The sequence below is a fragment of the Neophocaena asiaeorientalis genome, unplaced genomic scaffold (genome assembly GCF_003031525.2).
Source record: "Neophocaena asiaeorientalis asiaeorientalis breed wild unplaced genomic scaffold, Neophocaena_asiaeorientalis_V1.1 scaffold141, whole genome shotgun sequence".
Classification (NCBI taxonomy): domain Eukaryota; kingdom Metazoa; phylum Chordata; class Mammalia; order Artiodactyla; family Phocoenidae; genus Neophocaena; species Neophocaena asiaeorientalis.
The window spans coordinates 3,350,935-3,376,569 of record NW_020174267.1 but is presented as its reverse complement, the minus strand read 5'-3'; the positions used below and the strand labels follow the sequence as shown (position 1 = coordinate 3,376,569).

Sequence of the window (25,635 nt, the reverse complement as noted above, 5' to 3'; positions counted from 1 at the left end):
TTTTTCTTCAGAACGGCACTCTAGTGTTTGTTTAAGTGTATGTTTTTTTCAACTAATCTTTAAGTGAATTTTTTTTAAACTTCTTATAGCAGGTTTTGGTTTGAATTAGGACCTTTTTTTATATCTTTCTTACGTATGTTGTCACGTTGGAAGTGCTTTATTATAAAGTTCTGTCAGTATCCTTAAAATTGAATTCGTGGAATCAGTGAAATCTTCAGTAGATTGCTTATTTTTCATATAGAAGTAAGTTTAGAGTTATAAAAATATAGCCAGGCCCACGTTAGATAACTCCATTTTCCAGAAGTACTCTTACCATATGCAGCTTTGAGCCATTGTAAGCATGTCGTTTTATTTTAGAACTTGAAATACCATTTCTGTGGTGTCATCTTTACCTTGGCTATTTTAGGAATAAAATGTAGCCAGTTTAAATGTCAGTTATCTATAAACAGAATAGATCGAGTCAATACTGAATTCATATGTGTCTGTAGTTTTTTTCACTTTTTTTAAATGCCGCACCCATATTCTAAAGTACCTCAAGACTAACTTAATTTTATTCTTAACAATGACATTGTCAACATTCAAAAAGTTCATATAAACTGTTTTCTGCATTTTTTATACTTTGTGGTACTATCTGTACTCTGTTTCCAAAAATAAGTTACATTTTAACTAAATGGTTTTTTGGATTTTGGATCTTTCTTCATTTTGCCAACCTTTCAAGTAAAGCCCTCCATTACATCCTTGTGACTGTGGCTGAGTTATTAGAGCTGATTTCTGAGTTAGGCTTATCTCGTTAGAGGACTTAAGCTTGCCTTGGTAGCTGTGCCATGTAAACACACTGACCTAAAAGTAAAAACAGTGTTTTATCTGTTTCTGCCCCACCAGAGTCCTTTTTACTTGTGGGCCACTCTCACAAGTAAAACTTCCCACAAAGGCCAATTTTTTAATTTTTAAAAACTTCCCACAAAGGCCAATTTTATGCAGATGTACTCACTTGATAAGTTTCTAAAAGCTCTAATAAATGCTGAATCAAATCTTCATTGTAGTAGGACAGAGATAAGCAACCTACAACAATGCCTAAGAAGGAACCCAGGCCCTTACATTCACTCACTTATCCCACAGAGATCTGTTGAGCTCCTTGTTTGTTTGTTTTTAACATGCATTATTAGTTCACTTATAGAACAACTTTGAGACAGTTATTATAATTTTCTTGAAGATGTGAGAAACAGTTATACAATAACTTGCCAAAGCCATACACTTAGAAAGTGACAAAAGTAGGCTTTAGACTGGGTCTCAAATCCAAGTCCTGGGTCTGCCAGGTCTTAATTCCTGAGCAGAAAGGGTTGGAGAAATATGATGAATGTCTGCTAAGGAAACCCAACAGTTATGTTGAAAAGACCGATCCTTTCTTTATCTGTTAGTCCTGTCATTTTAGATTGCACTAGAATTGGCGTGTTCATTTTCCTTTGGGCTATCGCCTTAGATTTCTCCTCACTGACACACAACTAATGTGTTTCTGGCTACTGACACAGTGTTTCTGTACTTTGACCCCTTCTCTCCGTAAATTCTTCAGAAGCTAGAACAGTTCAGTACAATCAAAATATGTCTTCACCAGTACAGCTCTGTAAATTTGTTTTAAAATTTGTTTTAAACACACACTCACAAAACCCGGCCCCGCCACTGGCCTGTAGCACCTAACCTTCCTCCACGGCTTTCAGTTCATTTGTGTCCCTGGAAAAGGTATTCAAGTATTATTATGGTCTGGGAAAAAAATCATATATATATATATATATATACACACACACACACACACACACACACACACACGTATACATATGTACATACATATATATGTGTGTAATAAACTTGTTCTTTTTCTTTCATTGAGCACTTCCAAACAATGTGATTTTCCTTTTTAAGTCTTTCACGCTTGAAGAAAATGAAAATGTTACGGTCACCCATACTGTGATTAGTATTGGAAAGGGTCTGACTCATAGATTTACACAGACAACCAATTATCCAAAGCTTGAGACTGTATATTTCACACTAGACTGCCTCAGTTCAAAGTCGTGGTTTTGTCACTCGCCGCGGCAAGTCACTTCAACCCTCTGCTTTCATTTCATCCCCTGCCAGCTCAGGTTGCTACAGCACTTACCTCAGGGGGCAGTTATGAGGATGGAGTGAGTGAGGGCACACGCAGACTGAGATAACTATCGCCCTTACGGGCATGAGGTAAAGGGGCTGGCCCTAGAAATAAAACGGCGTCTGGTCGGAGGTCACTGGAGCAACTTAACACGTCTTGAAAAATGCTGTCTCTCCATTACCGGTTAGTTCCACGCACACGACCTGAGCGACACACTGGAACTTGGTCCGTTATTTCTGAGCGGGGCAGGTACAATGCAGCTCCAGGCCTTCCTCTGTTGGCCCCAAAGTCGGCCATGACGGGCGTCTCCAGCTCTGCTCTTGCCGATGCCCCACCCCAGGATCTGCTCTCTGTACTGGAGAAGCCGGAGCAGTTATTTAAAGCGGACGTGCCAGGCGATGGGCAATAGCATTTGGCCCTGTTAGCCCTTGCTGGAGCAGCCATGGAGAAGTACGGGGGTGACAGACAGGGGTCAGAAACCAGAACTCGGCTCTACGCAGCCAGTACATGTTCGTTCAACCCAAACATCTGAGGAATAGTCTCAGATTGCCCCCATACTGTTTACAAGACACGACTCCTTATACACCTTCTGTTTAATATACGAAGAAAAAGAAACATAAAAAATGGAGACAAAGACTGCAAGGTCTGAATGATTAAGAAGGCTACGTTACGAATACTGGAATCTTTGGTGCTAAATACATATACATATTTTACGATGTATAAAATATATACAAATCCTGTAAATAGCCTGTTTATTTTTTTATAGAAAGCCACAACAGAATATGATTAGTATGTAACTATGTAAGAACATTTACATCCGATAATCAACAAGTTCTTCAAATTTGTATTTTAAAAATAATTTGAGTGTTAATTGTAGGAGGACCTTGATGGCAGCATTCTGTGAACAGTTCACGTTCAAAACAAGCTCAAGACACGGCTAGAGGGCAGTGCTCTTTTTAGACGTAAGCGTTTTTATCAAACTGTTTTGAAGGGTTTGTGGTTTTAAAATCTTCTCCACCGTGATACTTTGTCCGAGAAGACATGATAGATGTGGCCCCATTGTATGTGTATCCCATTCTGCAAGGCAAAACACAGTTTGGTGGATTGTCTTTTACACGTAGGTCAAACAAAAATGGGAAGAAACCATTTTGCCCCTACTTCCATCATAGCTAAGTTTGTCTCCCTGATTACTTTTATCTTTCTTCCCTTCTCTCTCTCCCCAAGAAATATTTCAATGTCATTTCTGAACAGCTGGTGTGACCAAGAGAATCTGCAGAAGAAACTCATGGCTTCTTAATTTGTTCAGTTACTCTCCTTCAAAACTTATTTAAGGACTTCCCTGGTGGCGCTAGTGGTTAAGAATCCGCCTCCCAATGCAGGGGACACGGGTTCAAGCCCTGGTCTGGGAAGATCCCACATGCCACGGAGCAACTGAGCCCGTGCGCCACAGCTACTGAGCCTGCGCTCTAGAGCCTGCGAGCCACAACTACTGAGCCCATGTGCCACAACTACTGAAGCCCACACACCTACAGCCCGTGCTCCACAATAAGAGAAGCCACCGCTAAGAGAAGCCTGTGCACCGCAACGAAGAGTAGCCCCCGTTCGCCGCAACTAGAGAAAGCCCAGGCACAGCAACGAAAATCCAACGCAGCCAAATAATAAATAAATTTATAAAAAAAAGAAAAATACTTATTTAAAACTCATCTTCCTGGAAACTAGGAGACTGTGGTGACCTTAATCAGCAATTTCTGCCTATGTGAAAATTCTGATGAGGCCAAAGTGAAGAATATACCCCCAGAGTTAGACCCAGATTTCTACTTACATCAATAGCTTTGGAATGTAAGAATGTCAAGCTCTGGGTTTTTTTTAATGAACTATATTTATTCTATTCAATATAATATTTACTATATTAAATGTCATATTTAGTATATATTCCTAACCTTTCCCAATTCTGGGGGTTTTGTTTTTTTTGTTGTTGTTGTTGTTTTCCGGTTTGCGGGCCTCTCACTGTTGTGGCCTCTCCCGTTGCGGAGCACAGGCTCCGGACGCGCAGGCTCAGCGGCCATGGCTCACGGGCCCAGCCGCTCCGCGGCACGTGGGATCTTCCCGGACCGGGGCACGAACCCGTGTCCCCTGCATCGGCAGGCGGACCGTCAACCACTGCGCCACCAGGGAAGCCCCAATTCTGGGTTTCTGAAGTTTCTAAGAATCATATGAACTATCTATAATTTGTCCCACGTGTAACAATTCAGAATAGTATTGTACTTTTTAACAGGTCATTTTTGTCTCTTTTTCATACCTGGGTGCTTTGTTGTTGTCAGATATTGAAAAGCAAAATATGACACCACCAATTATGCAGAGTGAGGCTCCTGCCCATCCAATAAACAGAGCAGCTCCTAATTCATACCTGTGAAGAAGTATCACACAAGTATAAAAGCTTACTTATTTGGGGAGTAAAAAACGTTTAACACTACTAGCCAACACTTATTAAATGCTCATAATACATTGGAGCTTGTACAGGAAGTAATAACATCTGTATAATGATTTAAGCTTTTCGCAAAGCGTTTTTATAGCCATCACTTGACTATACATCCCAAAAGGAAGATGAAAGCATCGCTGTGGGCAAAGCAGGAGCAGTCAACTCAAGCTGGGGCCTCCTGGCCAATCAGCATCTTTCCTCTGGGCTCTGCCTGAAGCTCACAAAGGTTTCCATCTCTTTATTCTGTCAAGCAGGCTAAACCATTAAGGCAGACTCCAGTTAGAAAAGGGAAAGTTGCCTTTGCTTTCATTTTAGTTCAACTCAGTGTTTATCAAGCACCCGCTGTGTGCAGTCATGTGCAAGGTACTGAAGGGTGGCAGAACATGCCACCCCAAATGTGCCACTTTGGCAACAAGGATTATTTTGAGCTGAAAGCAACTGAGAAGAAACAGGTACGGGGAAAGCTCTCTGCCTTCCCCCCATTTGCCTAAAAGCAGGACATAAATTTGTAAAGCTGTTCCCTATCCCCTCTCTGCCAGGAAGGAGAGAAGTTAATTCCCAGAGACACTGTACATGTTGCTCAGCCCACAAATGGCACCAGAGCAATCTATGTAACAAACTTCACTAACTCATCTTCCATTAGTTCCCTCATCACGTGCCTTCCCATAATTTGTGCCTCTAGAAGCTCAAAGTCTTTTTCCTTTGTCTTGCCACTTCTCTACAAACGTATTGTTCTTTTGTTAAGATGCTATATAAGCTCAAGTTCTAGCCACCCCTTTGAGTTACGCATCACTGGGTACTCCCATGTGTATGTGTGACCCACATGTTAATGAACTCTGGTTTTCTCTTATTAATCTACCTTTTTTTCAGCCTAATTTACAGGGTCCCAGCAGAGAATCTAGGAGAGTAGAGGAGAAAATAGTTTTTCTTCTTCTACAGTGTCAGTGAAAGGTCAGTGATAGGTACAGCCTCATCTCGCTTATCACTACAATCTAGTGAGAGATGAATAAAAAATAACTATAATTTAGTGACAGATTGCTGTGAAGCATCTCCTAGACGGCAGGCCATAGTACTCTGCTCACGACTAGAACAGATGGAAAGATAAGACAGCCCCTGACTTGGAAAGGTCACCATACAAATGTACAAATATGGCTACTGAGAACAACAAAGGCAATCACAGCTGAGTGCTGGAGGAAACCCTTTTAGGGGAGGAATATATATACGTTTCAGAGAAACAAATAAGGAATGAGGAAAGTATACCAAATCTCGGGCTGTAGTGTTCTCATGTCTGCCTATCCTTTTCCTGAAGAATAGGGATTTTTTTACTTTTTTTCTTTTTTTTAAATAAAGAAGTGATCCTCAAACTCTTTGAGCCCACAGACCGCCATCACAAGGCAAAAACTGATGGACAACATTCCCTACCTAATGGTGCTTTTCAGTGTCAAATGAAGTCAGAGTGGGAAGGGTCTGTTTGGATCATACAGAATCCACAGAGGGGCTGAGAACAGAAAGGAAGAGGTGAGAGTGAGAGGGGAAAGTCAGGGCCAAGGTCAGCTTGTCCCCCTGAACCAAGTGCAGGGCCAGGGCCAGGCTTAGGTGGCCAGCAGCTGGCGTGAGTGACCTGTGCCTGTCCTGAGCTTTGCCTCATCCTTTTCTACATGCTGTGGTGCTACGTCTGAACTCCCATCTGGGCAGGCGCAGGCAGCAGTGGTGGTGTGACAGTGTGGCCCTGGCCCCCAGCCAGCAGGAGCAGGAAGCAACATTTACACAAGATGAGGGCCGTGTGGTCCACATGCCCATTTCCAGATCCGGCTTCTGAGGTACTTCACAGCCTCCATTTGCAACTGGGAATGGGTGACGTACACAGTACACGCTGCCTTGTGATCCCTTCTTTTCTCACTCTTGTGTTGCCTTCCCTGGGAAATCAAATTGAGAGCTAAAGGAAGGAACAGCTGTAAGCACCTCACCCTGCCCTGGAGAACTGATTAAGCTCTGGGAACCGAGAAACTTCTTCAACTGTTCCAATCAGACACAGTAGCAGAAACAGAAGGTTGACGTAAGTGGGGAAAAACCCCTTCGGTCTGCACAAAAACCAGCTCAAAGAGGACTGAAGAGTGAAGGAAGGGCACAGGTGAAAGCAAAAGAGCTGGCCAGATCAAGTGTTAAACTGGTAGTTTTATAAAAGATACCTTCATTAAATATCATGTTACACATCTAAAAAGGATATCCTGGATGTCCACAACCAGCCCTCCTTGTATGATGTTTGGATGAGATTACACAAATAAAACGAGCAGAGGGGCTGCCAAGGTGTAGGTGCCTGTCACCGGACCTCTTTAAACATCTGCAATTCCCATAGCAAGCTGGCATCAAGTCCGTCTGCTGTCATCCTTTTACTGCAGAGACAACTAAAGGATGAGCGTAGTGAAAATTTCTACTTGGAGGACATGAATACAGGATTACAATTTAATGATACTTTCTATTTTTCTTTATTTTTCCCCCTAGAGCTTAGGCTGTTTTCTCTCCTGAAACTATGCATTAGTATTTAACTCTCAGTATAAATACTCCTGGAAGAAACAGTCTGAGACTTTTTCCAAAATATTTAGCTTTCTAAAATAGGATGCCAGTGCCAGGCATCATGGTTAAAAGTAAGTCTCTAATTATTAATAATAGTCCATTACGGGTTAGGGTTGTAGAAATCAAACCACAGCTCGGCACTATCAATTCATTTAAAAAGAGCAGGGACTGCCCTGGTGGTCCAGTGGTTGAGAATCCAGGTTCCCAATGCAGGGGCCCCGGGTTTGATCCCTGGTTAGGGAACTAGATCCCGCATGCCACAACAAAGGTCCTGCACACGGCAACAAAGATCCAGTGGGCCACAACTAAGACCCGGAGCGGCCAAATAAATAAATAAATATTAAAAAAATAAAAAGAGCAGGGGCTTCCCTGGTGGCACAGTGGTTGGAAGTCCGCCTGCCGATGCAGGGGACGCGGGTTCGTGCCCCGGTCCGGGAGGATCCCACATGCCGCGGAGCGGCTGGGCCCGTGAGCCATGGCCGCTGAGCCTGCGCGTCTGGAGCCTGTGCTCCGCAGCGGGAGAGGCCGCAGCAGTGAGAGGCCCGCGTACCGCAAAATACATAAATAAATAAATAAAATTTAAAAGTAAAAAAAATAAAAAGAACATACAAATGTGTAGAAATCAGAGAATAAATTACCCAAGCAGTTCAAATGTTGGAAACTCTGTCTTTATATTCATTTAAGCATCTTGAAACTTTCTGAGGGGACTTAAGAGTCATGAGTTTGGCTTGTATCAAAAACTGGTTCACTTATTCCTGTTTTTAAATATATTTTTAGATTTTCTTGACGTCACTAAATATAGACTCTATTCCAAGGAGAATATCATTTCCTTTTGAACTTCTTTTTTTTTTTTTATCATCTTTATTGGGGTATAATTGCTTTACAATGGTGTGTTAGTCTCTGCTTTATAACAAAGTGAATCAGCCATACATATACATATGTTCCCATATGTCTTCCCTCTTGCTGAACTTCTTATGAATTCTGTCAGAGACAAACATCTAATAAACAGAACCATTTCAGAGCTGAAGTCTTTAAGAGATTCCACGTCTATACCAATAATTTTTAACAATTTGGATGTGAGGGCTTTTGTGACTTGGTTCTTTCTCTTACAGAGACTTTTTCTTCTTCATTCTGTTGAAAGACATGTATAGCAGACTTATTCAACAGTGACTTGAATTCACACCCATCAGTGTACGTGATCTGGCAAAAATGGCCTTGTATTATTGAAAGACAGGATTGAAGGTAACATCCACTCGTTTGTTCTGGGCAACGTCTCCTTTAACATTTATCAGGAAACTCTTGTCTCTGCCTGGAAATCTTTCTTCATTTTTGGTAACAGGAAGAAGCAGACTTCAACACCTCAGATGATTAGCCAAATTTCAGATCTGCTGCAGGTCTGTCTTTTGTTAACAATATCCTCCTGGCCCTAGACCAGCTTTCCCACTACGAGAGCGGCCTCTTTATCCAGCTGTTAAAATCACCAAAGTTTCTTCATTATTCTGAAAGGCTATCAATTTGCTTAGCACCAGACAGATCCAGGACCGTCAGGCTAGGGACATAACTCCGTTTTACAGATCAGAACACTGCTTTTGGAATATCTCTCAGACATTCTGCTCAATGGATAGGACTCATCAAAGCTGCCTTATTACCTTAATTCATGTATATAATTGAATGTGAATCTAGTAAACAGTAGGGAAAATTTTCTCTTCTATACAGAGAAAGTAAAACACAGACTGATCACTTATTATTTTCCCAAAAAAGAACCATAAAGATCTAAGGCATTAAAATGTACCCTGAATTACTAGATGAAGTTAATTCTTATTCACCTGGCTGTACCTGGGGCTCCCAGCTACTGGTCACATCTTCATTTCCTGTTGAGACAGCCTGAGCTAGAACCACACCTGGCCTAAATTCTGATGAATTTCATACTTCGTCTCCTATTTCAGCCTTGTAACCTGCACAGTAATCCTGAGTGAACGGATTGAGGGACACCTCTTATTTTCAGCTACTCCCTCTGTCTCTCTTGCACCCAATCCCCTGTTGTGACTTGATTTGCCATCCACGGGGAGCTGGTGTAGCCTATCCTGGTCACCAGCACAGAAATGACAGGCCAGGCATTGTGCGAACCATGTGTTTCAGGATGGATGAGAGAACACAGCTATGGTCTCAAGGATCTTACAGTCTAGTGGGGATGGTCAGACATTAAGCAAATAATTATAGTAAGCTGTGATGAAACTAAACAAGAGAAGCAGAAGAGCATGTTTTTGTAAAGTAAACATTACCTGTTCTCCCAAATCTGTATAGATGTGATTCAAGTAACAGTCCACCACCACAATAGCTACTATTACTATCAGCTCACTGTACTAGGATTTTGTTTTGTGTGCTAAGTTGTTTTGGCATGTGTTATCATATTTGATCTTCATTACAATCCTGAGAGAGAGGTCTTCCCACGGTCATTCTACAAATGAAAAAACTGAAGCTGAGGGAGATCAAATTACTTTCCTCCCCATACCTCAGCTAAGCAAATAGTAGAACCAGGATTTAAAACCCATAACTATGATCCCAGTCCCCGAGCTCTCAACCAACACTCTTTCTCCCTTTTGTGTACACCTTAGCTAAGTAAAAGATGGGATCAATGTGAAAAAACACCATCAGTACAATGCGTTTTCAGTTGTCATTTCAGAAAGATGTGTTTTCGCTCTCTCTGGCTCATTGCATTCTCAGTGGCTCTAGGGTATGGAATTTTTTCAGAATTCCCTCAGGCTGTCTTTTCACCCAGCACAAAAAGAGGTGAGCGTAATAATTAAAATCAGGGCTTGTTGGACTTGAAAAAAGAAAATGCAGCTCCTCCAAACACAAAACAAAAACTGTTTCACAAATGAAAAAATCCTCATCCTTTTAAGATCCCCAGAGAAAAGTCAGCTTGCTGAAGGTCACAGAGCTAGGTGCCAAGTCTTTTGACATCAAGGATAGTCTTTTTTCAAACATACTGTCCTACTCCTCATTTTAATCAAGGGTGGTAGCAGCCAAAACATTCCAGTTACTTTAAAACAACTAAATATGTTAAAAAAAAATTTAAAGTTTAGGAAGCACACCCATATATTATCAATGTTAACATTTTAAAATTGAATTCCATTGGTATACCAATCTTTTAAAGATTACTAGCAAAAAGAAACTTTCCTCAACTCATAGGCTTATATAATCCAAGGTCTATGTAACTGCACGGATGGATTTTACGTAAACAAGCATTCTACAGGCATTATCTACAAACATACATTTCCCCGAAATACTCCACATCCTTTTGGGGTCCCAGGCACCGGAAGCAGGCTGTTTAGTGCCCACCGACCCGTGTATCTCCCCAGGCTGCTGCAGTCTCTCCTCTCCTTATGCAATTCACACCAGTTAACAGTTTGCTCAACGGTCTGGAAGAGGCCACAAGATTTCCTACCCAAAGCTTCCTACAGGACTATGAAATACCGGCAGGTGCTTCGCAAATGGTGGCTAGAGTAGAATGGGATAATTTAAATAATAAGCACCTACTTGCATATGGAACCTTCACAGAGAATTCTCAAATTTAGGAAACGCAAAATAAAGACTGATTTGTGTGTGTGTGTGAATTCTAAATTGCTTTTCAATGTTCGTAACACGCACGCATTCTTTTCTCTGGTTTAGAGTTTATAACAGACATGCGTGCTTTACCTTTCTGCGTGTTATGAGTTATCATTAGGGTAGTTCAGAATTCTATAGACTGTATGTTAAGAGCAGGTAATCACCTACCATGTGCCACTGTCGGGGGTGCTGTCTATATGTTACTTTCTTTAATCCCCCTAACATTGAGAAGCAGCAGGTGCTATCCCCATTACCCAGAGGAAGCAAGTGCATCTTCCCTAAGATCACAGAGGGGCCGGGGCCGGGGCCAGGGCCAGGGCCAGGGCCAGGGCCAGGGCCAGGGCCAGGAGCTGAGCAGAGAGTGAACTCAAAAACCCGCCTCTTAACCCCTCTGCCTCCTTCCCTCTCTAACCGTGTGCAAAGTGCACAGTGAGTGTCCTTACAGGAGTTCTGATTCTTGCCGATTACTCATGGAAATTTTATAAACCATCCACAGTATAACTTAATATAATATTAGTCAAAGTACATTATAATGTAAAAGGACCACCTCCTGTTCCCAAAATTACACAGTTCAATTCAAAAACAAATCTGTTACTGAGCAACGTCCATGCCATTGATCTCCATTCGTGTGGATAACTGGGGGTTTACTGGGCCTTGATTTTAGGTGGGAAACGATGTGCTGAGTCACAACACAAAGTAGGCACAGTAACATGTTCTCTCGTAAACTTTGAAGTCTGAATAAACTGACACTGCGGGGGGGCGGGGGCTGTGCTCCAAGACGGGAAATTCCTAAAACAACCAGGGCTGTCCTGTGACACCTGGGGCCATGACCAGCGAGAGTCTGTGGGTGTGAAGGTGGGTTTGCACAACTGTTTACGTTGAAGGAAGAAAATACAGATGGATTTGCAGCAAAAAAGCGTGGGTCAATTAAAAGCATACCCTAGGGCTTCCCTGGTGGCGCAGTGGTTGAGAGTCCGCCTGCAGATGCAGGGGACACGGGTTCATGCCCCGGTCCGGGAAGATCCCACATGCCGCGGAGCGGGTGGGAGCCATGGCCGCTGAGCCTGCGCGTCCAGAGCCTGTGCTCCGCAACGGGAGAGGCCACAACAGTGAGAGGCCCGCGTACCGAAAAAAAAAAAAAAAAAAAGCATACCCTACATGAAATCCTCAGCAGACTGCCTGAAAGCAGTTTAGAATCGAACCTGGAGTTGGGAAGATGAACATAGGATGAGTTCTCATGAGAAGGGTCTCAGAAGTGTCTATCCATTTGACAGTTTCAAATTGCTGCGTATCTCTAACTCAAAGCTGTGATGGAGATGATCAGAAATAAAGAGAAGGAATTACACAAGCCTTGTTTCTTTTAAATGGGTTCATGCTAGGTCCCTTAACTGCCTTCCTCTTGAGAGTCAAGTGTCTTACAACAATTATCCTTTCCACTAGGCCTCCAAAATTTCAATATACGTTTCTCTGTGGCCACCCTTAACACAGCATATAAGATAATGACCTGCTACATTAATATCCTCTGCTTAAGGGTCAGTACCATTAAAATTAATTTACTAGCATTTACTGAGTGCTTACTATATGCTAGGCACATTCTAAATAGCTGAAATGTACTATCTTGTTTCATCCGCACAATAACCTCATAGTTATTGAGGACAAAGGACACAGAACACAGAAAGGAAAGTAATTTCTTCAAGGTTACACTACTAATAAATGGCAGAGCTGGGGTTCCCTCCCAGGCAGTCCTGATCCAAAGTCCTCATTTTTTTTTTTTTTTTTTGCGGTACGTGGGCCTCTCACTATTGTGGCCTCTCCCGCTGCGGAGCACAGGCTCCGGATGCGCAGGCTCAGCGGCCATGGCTCACAGGCCCAGCCACTCCGCGGCATGTGGGATCTTCCCGGACCAGGGCACGAACCTGTGTCCCCTGCGTTGGCAGGCGGACTCTCAACCACTGCGCCACCAGGGAAGCCCCAAGGTCCTCATTTTTAACCAGTGTGTAGGCTGCCTTCCTTGCCCATTCCTTTAACCAAATCTCCCCAAGCGTACAGTCTTTCCACTCTAGGAGAGGTGCAGACAGACAGTTGTACACCACTGCTGACTGACCATACCTGCTGGAAATGTCACGGAGCAGGGACTAGCTACAAGAGATGCCCAAATCAGCAAGACGTGGTCTTCACTTCGAGATGCTCCTGATCTGGTTTGGAAGATGGACCGATAAGCAAGTGTCACTGCCCAGTAGGATTATAATCAGAGCACAAAGGGCAAAGGGAGCACGGAGGTGGGCACGTTACGCAGAATGCAAGTCCTGCAGGATATGCAGTGGTTAGCTGGGATGTGAACAAAGGGAGGGAACGGGGTGGTGGTGCTAAAAGCTGAGTTACCAGAAAGGCTGGCAAACTGGAAGGAGTTGTGACTTCATATACTGGTCAGTGAAAACAAAACACAGTTGCCAAACACTTGATTTCCAAGTATATTTTTAAGTCCTGCCAGCGTTAACCAAAGCATCAGAGCGATTCTGATCTGAAGTGGCCAGTGCTACCACAGAACAAAGTGAAATCACAGAGTAACACCTTCTTAATATTTAACAGTCAAATTCTGTTTTGTTCCTAACACTTGGCACTTCTATGGAATCCCTTATCTGAGAATCTATGAGCCTTTTACCAAAAATAATTCATTCTCCAAATAACCTCATGATTGCAATAAGCTTAAGTACACAGACATCTATAATTCATTAAATTATAATAAGGACAGAAGAGAGAAGTTAAATATCTAGGCAAGGTCACCTAGTGAGATCGATATTCCTTTCAGCTTCACCCAGGAAAATGTGTGTAACCTAGAAACGTCCTTCTTGAATTGTCTCTTGTGCATTGAACTTGACAGATAACAAGAATGAGGGAATCTATTGGGAAGTAGACAGCTGTTTACTTCTCTAACTACTAAGTAACCACAATGATGAAAAGATTTTACCAAAGTAAAACTTAGATTCTAAAGTAGAAACTAACTGAATGAAGAGTGCTCGAGATAAATAACTCCATGGTTTTAAAAGCTCTCAAAAAGGCTGGAGTATGATAAGACCCAAATATGAATATCTGAGCCAAAACATTCATGATAAATCTCATTGACTAAAAGCGAATAAATCTAAGATCACGATTTCCTGTTTCCTCAGTTAAGGAAATTGGTTCAGTGCCCCAACTTTGCATGACTTGAAAAGAAGTTTCTTTGTGCAGAACAACTCTTTAAGCCAATCAACTCTTCGGAACAGTCTATTTCAGAAAAAACAAAGCAAGACACTCAGAAGTTAGTGGTTTGGACAACAAAGCCATGGGGGGGGATATGTGATTATATTTCAACACAATGATACGGTGAATCACGCTAAGGAGTGCTGGTGACCATAAGCTTGCAAGAGGATAGATTTTTTTTATGTAGTAGGTTTTGCTTTAATAAAAAGGAGGAAGTTGGTTTGAAACAGCCCAAAGGGAAGAGTTGAGAAATAGTTTTAAAGGCTTTGCAGGAGCCCATCCTGGAGCCATAAAACATAATCACAACTTGAATGGACACAAGGAAGTAAAACAAAAGGAAAAAATGGAGAAATGGCAGAAACAACCACAGTCAGGTGAAGCTCTTTAAAGATTGCAGTTCTGTCAAATGATTGTAGGCAGGAAGAAAAATCTCCCCATATGAGCTGTGGGAAAGGAAGGGTTTCAGAAATAATTAGCCACTGAACACAAAGCCTACTACTGTTTGCAGCGCTACTGCCACAATCTTTATGCCAGCGATACACCAGAAGCCACTCATTCTGTTCCCTCGTCAATAAAGCACGTACAGAGTTCCCTGCACATAGTAGGAATGTGGTGGGAGCTCTGTGGATGAGCTTAGTTGTGTGTTTGTAACTTAGGCAACCAAGGTGAGTCTTATATAGGGATGTCCTCGAAATCCACAGAGAAGATTCAATTTACATGTTAGAGAATCCTTAAGAAAAACAGCAACAAAACTAGGTTCTGAGGCCTGAACTGTTTTGCAGTGCATTTTGGGACAAGTATCTGCTCACCAGAAACTTAAACTAGAGCCTGTGGCAAGCAGGTGTGCCTCATCGCCCTTCCTAAGGGCCAAACACACGCATGCGTATGCCACAGCCAGGCCATCTAGGACCGAAGGGAGCCACGCTGCTGGAGAAAGATGAATGCATGATAAGGGTGCGAAGAGGAGCTGCCTCCTAGCTCCATCCTCTCTGAGGCTTCCTCAGTCTGCTGAGATAACAGAAGGCTTTTCTGCTAATCCTGAAAGGACTAGTTCTACAGATCAGGATTTCACATACCGGGCACCATGCTAGGCAAGTAAGAGATGAAATAGATGTTTTCTGACCTCAAGGAACTTACCCTCATGCAGATCCATGAAGACACCAAAGAAATAGTCAGAACCCTCTAGAGCGGTGCCCTTATCCCAACTCTTCCAGGGCTGGCCCCGCCTTTGGTAGTGATTCTCCAACATATTCCTCTGTGTGTTCACGCACAAACTACATCAGAGGCACCACTTACTAAGTTCTAGCAAATGCCAGCTAGGAAGCCCTATCCCCTAGAATATGCCAAAATCAAAATCTCACTTTAAAAATTATGATATTTTGTAAGACCTACGGAGGGACTTCCCTGGTGGTACAGTGGGTAAGACTCCATGCTGCCAATGTAGGGAACACGGGTTCAACCTTGGTCAGGGAACTAGATCCCATATGCTGCAACTAAGAGTTCGCATGCCACAACTAAGGAGCCCTGGAGCCACAACTAAGGAGGCTGCCTGCCATAACTAAGACCCGGTGCAACCAAATAAATAAATAAATATTAAAAAAAACCCGAAAACCTATGGAATCAGTCTACTTTGTGTTGATACCCAATTTGCCGCTTATTAATCCTCCTAATTTCCATCTCCTTCTCCTCCACGAGAGGTGTTGATAAAAGGAAAACACATGACAGCAAGTTAGTCAACTGGTTGGTTTTTATAGAAGTTGTATTTAAATAAAGTTTGTGAATTCCTGTAGGTGTCACATGTCATCTTCATGCCTCTTTTCTACCATTGTGGGTAATTAGCGTCTGATCATATTTAACAATTCTCAACAGGCGTTGATAATTCCTTGTACATAAGTCATGGTCTTTCTTTGTGCCAGGCACTGCTGGGATAGAAATGTGAGTGAGCTCTGATCTCAAGGAGCTAAACATGTTCTCAATATGCAGGTTTTCTTTTTTTTTTTTTTAATAAAGTCTGTATTTTTTTGGTGTGAAGGACCTGTGATCTACCAATTTGTAAGCCATGGTGTTTTTCATAATCCCTCACTCTTGTGTTTTTAATGACCTAAGGTAAATTGGCAAATTGTAGGTGTTATATTTTTAAGTCATTGCAGAAAAGAGCTAATAAAGACATCCATAAAGATAAGGTACATCTTAACTACTACACACAATTAAAAAGCAACCTGAATAATAGCTAACACAATACAGTTACTAATACAAGGCTTTTGCTCTTTTCTAATCAGTTCTAAGGGTACATATACACACTCTCTTAACTCTCACAGCAACTCTATGATTATCCTGATTTTCCAGATGAGAAAACAGAGAGAGAGTAGGCATAGACAGAAAGAGGGATGCTGGGAAGCTCACAGTGGGAATGGAATAGTTCAAAGTAGCACCAAGAATGCAGAAAAGAGGAAAACCTCTCACAGTCCATAATTACTGAACTGAGTTTAACGAAAATCTGAAAGAATAAGAAATTCCAGTGGTACTAAACGGAGTGAGGTGACTGAGCATATAGCAAGCACAGAACACAAAGGAAAGGTTTAAGTTACTGTGCATACAGATACAGATACTAGCCTCGGCCTTGTGAGAAAAGATGAAAATGATTTTTAAGAGTCTGACAAAGACATCATTAATGATTGTCAGGAAGACAGAACAGTGATGTACGAAAGGTAATCCAGAAAAGTCGGCAATGTCTTTAATAAAATAAACTGTGAGAAATGATTTTGTGGTATATTTATGATATCAAACCCTGAAATAAAAATATCATTTAAGTATAATATTTAAATGAAAACTGATATTTCATTTAAATATCATTAAAATGGTTCTAATCTTCAGGAGAACAGTCTTAGTTTTCACCTCAATGTTTGGTGCCATGCACATCGGTGCAAATCTCATTATCAAAAATCAGGAGAAAAAAAAAAAAAATCAGGAGAAAGTTTACAAATCAGAACACATTTTCTAACATAGGTAGGGGAGTGAACATCATACTGGGGTCTGAAGCAGTCATTTTTGTTTTCCATTTAATAAAATTTCACAATAAACACTACTGCACAAAAGAAACTTCTTTGATGAAAAATATATGTGGCATACTGTCACAAAAATTACAAAATAGTAGAATATTATATATCATGCATTTTAGAGTTAAGTGTGCTAGAGTTTGGTTGCCTGGTTTGAATCATAGTTCAATCAGCCTATTAGCTTAGTCCAAGTTCCCTCGCACATATTCCTTGAATTCTTTCCCCAATTTTAAAAAAGGGGGTACAGAGAGAACCTACTTCATAAGGATGTTATAAGACTAAAATAATAAAATAATATTTGCAATGCTCTGCTTGGTACATGGTAGGGGCTCAACACGTGTTAGCTATTATTTTCATTATACATACATTTACTGTTTATGCATAAACTAAAGACAGTACTAGAAAAATCATTTCCTAAAGATTCCTAAATCCACCAGAAAAAAGTAATGGACCCTGATCAGCCATTTTAGTAATTACTCTTTTAAAATTCCATAACATTTGATTTGAAGACTGAAAGAGAATCCCCAGCCTGCATGATAGCAGTACACATGCGGCTTTCTACAGAAGTCTGTGGGAATATTCTCACAGAAGACAAAATATTTGGTCTATTATTATTTCTAATTTGGTATTCCTTGGGTTTTCCCAATGCAAAGAAATAAGCCTAGAGAAACTATAAAAAGCAACAGCCCATAATTAAAAACCAACAAACAAACTGGTCTGTAAGTGCCAAACCATTCCCCTGCAGCTGAGACCAGTCACATCTGGGTGTCTGTGCCACTCTTACACCATTTTCTAAAAACCCTGAGTCATGTACAATTTCTTTACAAAGGTTTATTAGGTGGAACGTGTTAAGGCCGTGGTCAACAGAACAAATGTAACTAAAAATGAAAATAGTATTTCATTCAATATCACTTAAACGTTTCTAATCTTCAGGATCACAGTCTCAGTTTTCATCTCAATGCCTGAGATTGAAGCTGGCCCAGAACATCTGGCAAATATCATTTTGGATGGACAACAATCGAGGCAAGCTCTTAGTTTTCTGCTGTCATATTTTATCCTTCTTTCCTCCCCACCTTACACCTCTCTTGCACTTTTCCTCTACGTGACTTCGTACAGTAGATGACATTTAGCATTCTAAATCCTATGCCTTGAGCTATTTAGAGACAAGACACTATGTAACCCTAATGCAGTGATTCGATGCATCTTTTGCCAATGTAGCATATAAAACGTTTGCTCTTGAATGATGTCATCAAACATCATTTATTAGTATGTCTCACTTTCATGAGCCATGGAGGAAATTTATGTAGCTTAATTTAGAAGATGATTTTATATCCATTTCCTGTGAGCCACAAGCATACAGACTTAAGAAGAGTACTTACTTTTGCTCCACGAAGAGGGGATCAAAGAACTCTGTTGTGATTTTGTTTGCATACAGGGAACACCCGGTCATGGAGCACAGCCCTGAAGAGCATCAGAAGGAAAGGGCTATGATTACTGGCGTTTCGTTAACATCCTGAAGCACCTTGTTTGGAAGAAAGTTACTATTTACCTGACAGTATGAATACAATCCCAGCCAAACAAGCAATTTTAGCTTTGGCTTTATCTGAGCCTCCGACTTTGGTACATTTCATTCCAAACAGGGCAAATATGGAACCAAAAAAGCCCAGGCTGACGGCAGCAATCATAAGTCCTCTACATGCCTGGATATAACCTGCAATTAGAGTAGGTCATTTACATTAACATAAAACATGTGGTTTTCCAGGAAGAAACTCTCATTTTACACTGTCCTCGTGGATGAGTGTTCTGCTTTCCGAAAAAATAACCATAATGGTTAAAACGTATGTTAAGCAAGAAAGAAAAGCAAGTAAATCTGTACGGAGTGTCTGTTCTATGTCACACACTTTTCAGTTTGCCATATGCATGATCTTCAGGATATATCTCTGAGTCTTATTATTCCCATATTCACAGATGAAGAAACTGAGGCACACAAAAGTTACATAATGTGCCAGAGACGAGTTAGTAAGGGGTTGAAATGGATTCCATCCAGCTCTGACTACAAAACCCATGCAATACTGCCTTTCACCCTGGGAAACCTCATCTGCCACTATCTCAACCCTGTTACTCCTTTGCACATCAGACCTTTAAAACAGATGTTTCAATGGTTTTGACGTTGTGATCTTTATAATCGAGCAGAGCTCCCACAGAGTCACATCTTCTAATATTAGTGAAAGATTATAAATGAGACTGATTGGAATGTCATCATGAACCATGAGAAGTCTAAATCAAGATGTATTTTCATGACCTTTTAAAAATTTTCAGGGCACACATAATAACATTGGGTTTAAATAAGCACTAGTTGGTTCCTAGAAGAATATTTTGTAATTATGAAATTAACTGTTTGCATATAAATGGATGCTTTCAAAGTATCCTGAAAGCTTGTTCTGTTGGTTTGTTTGACCATTCCTCCTACACCATTCATTTTCTTAGTCACGTATTTTTATTTGCACAGCCAGGGTGATGGTAAACTTCAGCCTGGCTTTTGTCCAGACACTAACAAATTTTAAGTTAACAGGATTTAAACTAATACATTTTTACCACATGCCGTCATTTTCATTTCAGACTGAAACAGTGCCGTATTTCAACCTGAAATAATGATGGCACATACTGGTGTGCTCATTGGTTAAGCCAATGAACGTACATATCTCTCAGGTTTACATTTGGCATTAAACTTTTTAATATGAAAAAACTCATAAGTGCCAAGATACACCAAGTCATTTATTATTGTGTTCAGGCAAAGTCAATGATAAATAATAATTCTAAGGCTACGATAATCATATATTCAGGGAATAATGGGGGAAGGTGGCCTCCAGTCTATGTTTCTCAGGGAAAGAATAAAATTTTAAGTTTCAGTCCTACCCGTAGGATCCGTTTTGAAGAGTACCCAGAAGATGCTCTAATTAACTGAACAGATTTAGGCCCCTACAAATGCAGAATGTAATGACAATGATCTTCTATTTTATAGGGTGAACGACTTCCAGACAGAAAATAATTTCCCTGATGGTAAGGCCGTCAAAAACAGCAAAAGAAACTTATCTTTAGCAAGACAGGATAATGGAGGCTTATTTTGGTAGCTATAGTAGTGCTGCAGGGCTATCTGTGTTTCTGCCGCTGAACAGTGACCCAGCTCTATTTTAAACTTCAACCCTCGGGCTTCCCTGGTGGCGCAGCGGTTGAGAATCCGCCTGCCAATGCAGGGGACACGGGTTCGAGCCTTGGTCCGGGAAGATCCCACATGCCGCGGAGCAACTAGGCCCGTGAGCCACAACTACTGAGCCTGCGCGTCTGGAGCCTGTGCTCCGCAACAAGAGAGGCCGCGACAGTGAGAGGCCCACGCACCGCAATGAAGAGTGGCCCCCGCTCGCCACAACTAGAGAAAGCCCTCGCACAGAAACGAAGACCCAACACAGCCAAAAATAAATAAATAAATAAAATTAAAAAAAAAAAAAAAAAAACCTTCAACCCTCAAGTCCCCCAACCAGAAACCAGGGAGCAATAGAAGCATAGGGGGAGGAAGCCTGTTAGTTCCTTGCAAGATTAAATACAGTCCTCCAGGACAACCACAACTGACTCATCATTTACCACCAGAGCTACTGGGACAGTGTGGTTTCATTATTTTTTGAGATTTGTTTTAGCCTGTGGTTTTGAGGTGTTTTAGCTAACTCTTACTGTAATCCTAAACAGACAACAGAGTGTGTGTGTGATATAACCTCTATCCTATATTTAAAAACTATTCTAGAAAATCTTATCATGCACCATAATTTGCATTATTTTAGGAATCTTACAGGCTTCATGTACAGAAAACACACGAGCCTTGCAAAAGGTTAAGTCTGTGGTCTGATCACTAAGAACATAAAACACATTTTCCCAAATGGTACACAATGGTCAGAATCCCAGGCTGATGAATTCAACCCTTAACGTGGCTGGAAAAATAACAGTAGGCTTTAAACTTTAACCACTACTCATACCATTTTTTCCCCCGAGTGTCTCACTCAGTTCTCCGGTCTCAGCCCTGGTACCTACAGCAGGATCAGCTCTGCCCTCTCAGCACAAGAGGAGAGATAGAGAGCAGGTTCTGATGAGGTCAGGTCCTCCCTCAGAACCAACCGGAACCCTGATTTGGTGGGGAAGGTAACTCTCTCTGGTGTGGGAACAGTAGCAATAAATTGATAACTCATCGCATGCATAAAAGAAGGGTTTGGAGTTCCTGGGGATAAACTCCACTGTCAGCCATAGATGGAATCCAGTTGTTGGTAAGCCTGAGGTCTGTAAATTAGGGGTTACCAGTCCTTAAAACACCCACAGACTCAAGCCTTGGGTGACTTCCCACAAACTCTCTCAGAGTTTATCTTTTGCAAGGCAGACCTCTACAACCTTGCTTTTTTAACAGTTCCGGAGGTCAAAACTTATAAGTAACACCCTCAAGTGAAGTGGTGGTAAAAACCTAGTCAAGGAGGCCATTATTTTTGACAGGTCTAATTTACTGACACCGTTAATAGCTAATTAACACATTAAAGTGCCGAGGCATGAACATATTTGCTCAGAAGTTCTCTGAAGTATAATTTATAGTTAACTCCTTTGGAAGAAATGGCAAACATTCCCACTAACAAAAATAGATGGCGTATACTAAAAAAAAAAAAAAAAACTGGCTCAAAATGCTCAGCTGCAGTTCAAGTGGTGCTTTGAAAGGAATACGGGTTAGCAATAAACAGAAATCACCAGCTCATTCAACGGTGAGCTTTTCAATTAGTAAATTACTGTGACTTTAAATTAATGAATTCTGTTGGAGGAAAACTTCAAGGTGTCCCTTAAAAGTTAAAATGGTTTTCCAAATGTACCTTATTTTCCATTTCCAGCTAGCAAAAATGAAAATATCCACTTGGTGGAGACAATTCCCTAGCAGTACACCTGGTCGCTGCTGATTGAAGGAAGAAAAAAAGGACTCGCTTTCTCATGCTAGAGGCTTTGCGTACTTTTTGCAAATCCTTGGAGAGAAGGGTGGTGTGAGGGGCAGACACGAACTCTGAATTTCACCTCTGGTTCTTCTCTGTACCTGCTGTGTATCCTCAACTGTATTACCTAATCTCTCCAAGCCTGCTTTCTCATCTGTAAAACCCAAGGATAACAGCACTTCCTTCACAGGAGGAATATGAACCAAGCGTCTAGTGAATGGTAAGAAACACATCAAAGCTTCCCTTCCATAACACAAAGATTGATTCTAAGCAGACATTACAGTTGGAATCTTAACATGGCATAACATTAAACCTGCACATTTAGCTCTTTCCTTGTAGGGAGAACTGGGGTAACAATGATACCCCCTGATGATGAGCAATCAGAGCTTTGACCTCACATAGGAGATTCAGAATTATGACTCCATCATCTGTGTCCAAGAGGCATGTTCTTCCACTTAAGACTAGACGGGGAGAGCTGTGAGCCTTCTCTCTCCCTTCTTGGATTTTTCTGCTTGGTTTAAGGAGAGGACTGGCCTACTCAGGCCTGTGGTCACCACAGCCCCTGGCAACATGGCTTTCTCCCTCCACTTCTAGTGCAATAACCAGGAAATCCACATGCAGCGTGCTGCAGGCAGGGCCTGCCTTAGGCCCAGCAACCAGCAGATGTGGCTGCCCAGAAAATACACGGCAGAGCGCGAACAAGCAGAGGGGCCTCCTCTTTGGGGGAACTGACTTACCTCCACATGAAAATGTAGCTGTGTGGTTGAACTCCCCCCAAATATTATTCTGAGAGATGATGAAAAGTAAGTTTATAACTTTGTGATAGGCAATGCTTTCTTAAGCCACAAAAGGCCAAGCCAGCAGGAAGAGACTGATAAATGGGATTATAGTACACATTTCAATGTTCTGTATGAGAAAAGACATCACACATTTAAAAGACAAGCAATGGGCCGAGACTGCAACATATATAATAAATCAAGGACTGATATCCAGAATTTAAAAAAAACAAATCATTTAAACCAAGAGGAAACAAAAGAACCATGGGCATAAGATATGGACAGGCAAGTCACACACACACAAAAAGGGTCAATAAATACATGCTAAGGTGGTCAAAATCACAGTGATCAGGGAATAAAATAATAACATGATAGGATGTCACCCATTAAACTGGATGAAAAACTTGGTGGTGAGAACGTGGAGAAACAGGTATTCTCATACACTGTTGGTGGAATGTAATTGGACGATTTAAACTGAATAATAAAATGAATATTCTACTGCTCCGGCAATACTATTCCTCAGTAGCTACACTACAGATACACACATACGCACAAAGAGGCAAATAGAAAGGTTTTCAGTAAAGTGCTAAGAACAGTGAAAAGCTAGGAAGGGTCCAATGTCCAACAATGGGTAAGTCGTTAAATAAACCAGTTTGTCCAGAGTAATGAATACCATGCCGTTGTTAAAAAACAGTTACTTCTATATGTACTGACTCGTAAAGCTACGTTATTAATTTTAAAACAATGCAGAACAAGAGGTGAAGTCATTTACGTCTCTTAAAGTCATTTTCTAGACACACGAGCACACGCGGAAGGCCATTTTGCGAGCTGGGTTGTATACAAATGTCACACCTCCTCTCTAGGGCTGGATGGCTCCCCTTCCTCCTCACTACCCCACCTGTCCCCAAATATTGAGACCATGACGTCCATTCTCAGCTCAGACACAGAAGGTGCACAGTATCCTCACCCCATAACCTTCATGGAGCATTCATCTCTCCATCCCCTCCTTGTCCCCCAGCTGTCCTGTAGAAGAAGGAAGCGCACCTATCTGGCAGGCTATCTCGGTGACAGTACAGTTACAACAGAAGAATGTGTTTAGGACGGTAACTGTCAATCCCGTATTCCTGAATGTAAATCACAGAAACAAGAGCCTGCCTGTTCAAACATCTACCTGGATGTGTGCTCTACGGCACACAGGAAATTCAACCGTAATTCTAGGGAATCAAGAGCGTACCAGCTACTTATTGTACACACACCAGGACACAGACCCAGGTGTCACTCATCTAAAACCAGACACGTATTCCCTTATACGGAGTTTCCATCAAATACCTCCATTGAGCAGCAGTTTGCTTTTCGTGGCAAGCACCATCTTAGGGGGATTAAATCTTGTCCTTTATTTACTCAGTTATGCAAATAAAAGCTTGCAGAGCAGTAATAAAAGAAAAAGAAAACACCTCGAGTTGAGAACTAATGTAAATGACTCTCAAGTTTCTGTCGGGATCCATCTAGTCATGTGCTGTAAAATCCTGGAAGAAAGGAGCCTAGAACTTGAGCAATCAGTGTGACCAGGTTGACATCCACTGTCAACTAAAAAGAGCCAGTCTGAAACTAAAAACAGCCAGTTTTCTTCGTGAACACCTGTTGAGACTAAAAAGAGCCAGTTTTCTTTGTGAACACCTGTTGTTCTAATACAATACAGTATAGAGCGTCGCTAACAAGAACTACGTAGAAAACAATTTACTAAAGAACAACGCTGAGGGAGACGCTGAGAATGGGCTTGGGAGGCGCGACACAGAACTTGTCGGTCTCCCGCACAAGATTCCTGCTGGCCAGAATTCTCTACTTTCTGCGGCACAGGCTAGGGCTACTTATGTTCCTAACGTTTAGAGGCAGAGTTAAAGCCCAGCAGACTCATTTGTAGATGCGGGGCGGGGGGTTTGGAGCGGGTGCTCCTGCAACGTTTCCTTTCCCCCCACACACACTTTTAAAAGAACTAATGAAATGGCTAAAGGGAGTTCAGAGCAAGCAGATTTCGCTCTGACAAGTCCATTTTAATCAGAATCCAGCCCTTCTGGGTAGTGCTGGCTGGAGAAGACAAGCCCCCTCTCGTGACTCCGTGTCCTAACAGTCCCCAAGAGAGGGGGGTCCCACTGCCCTGTCCTCAACTCTCGAGACAACATAGCTGCTTCCCTCCATCCCCGTCGCCTGAGAGTCACCTACCCCACCCAGGCCTGTCTGCGTGCCCCTCTCTCCCGCCCCGGGGTTCCGGGATCGGACAGGCGCCCCCCGCGGGACTGACGTCCGGGGAAGGAGGGCCACGGGCACCGGGGACTCTCCCCGGCTCCTTCAGGCACTGAGGGAGAAAGCGGGGCCGGGCTTTGGAGGAGTCCGGCCCGGGGGTCCCGCCGGGGGTCGTGGGGTCAGCGGGCGCCCCGCCGGCAGGCCGTGGAGGAGCGAGGGGCAGGGGCGGGGGGCGACAGGATGCAGACCGTCTAGAGCCAGCATGGAGGGGAAGTCCTTGCAGTTGGAGACGCCCGTGGAGTCGGTAACGCACATCTTCCAAAGGTTGGCCCAATAGGTGGCGGTGGTGATGACCGTGCCGTCGATGGTGGACACCTTCCAGTAGTCGGTGGGCAGCGTGGAGGACACCAGCACCCAGCCGGAGATGGAAACCATGAAGGCAATGATCTCCGACGCCGTGCTCGCCATACCGCCAGCTGTAGCAGCGCTCGCTCTCGCGCACCTGCTCGGA

At 42.3% G+C, this 25,635-nt stretch overlaps 1 protein-coding gene across 4 annotated transcripts in view; it reads right to left on the bottom strand.

Annotated features, from left to right (window-relative positions):
* Window positions 1–2,718: 2,718 nt before the first annotated feature.
* The window catches only part of CLDN10 (claudin 10), a 99,813-nt gene continuing 76,896 nt past the window's right edge, over window positions 2,719–25,635 (bottom strand). For 2 of the 4 annotated variants that reach the window (XM_024755299.1, XM_024755300.1), the window contains exons 2-5: window positions 18,648–18,809; window positions 18,478–18,559; window positions 4,440–4,547; window positions 2,719–3,217 (exon numbers count right to left, since the gene is read on the bottom strand). In XM_024755299.1, coding sequence (XP_024611067.1) covers window positions 3,097–3,217; window positions 4,440–4,547; window positions 18,478–18,559; window positions 18,648–18,809 — 473 coding nt within the window. In that variant the 3' untranslated portion in view covers window positions 2,719–3,096. Of the gene's footprint in view, window positions 3,218–4,439; window positions 4,548–18,477; window positions 18,560–18,647; window positions 18,810–25,372; window positions 25,630–25,635 lie in introns of those variants that run through there. The other 2 variants (XM_024755298.1, XM_024755301.1) reach the window with 2 other exon arrangements.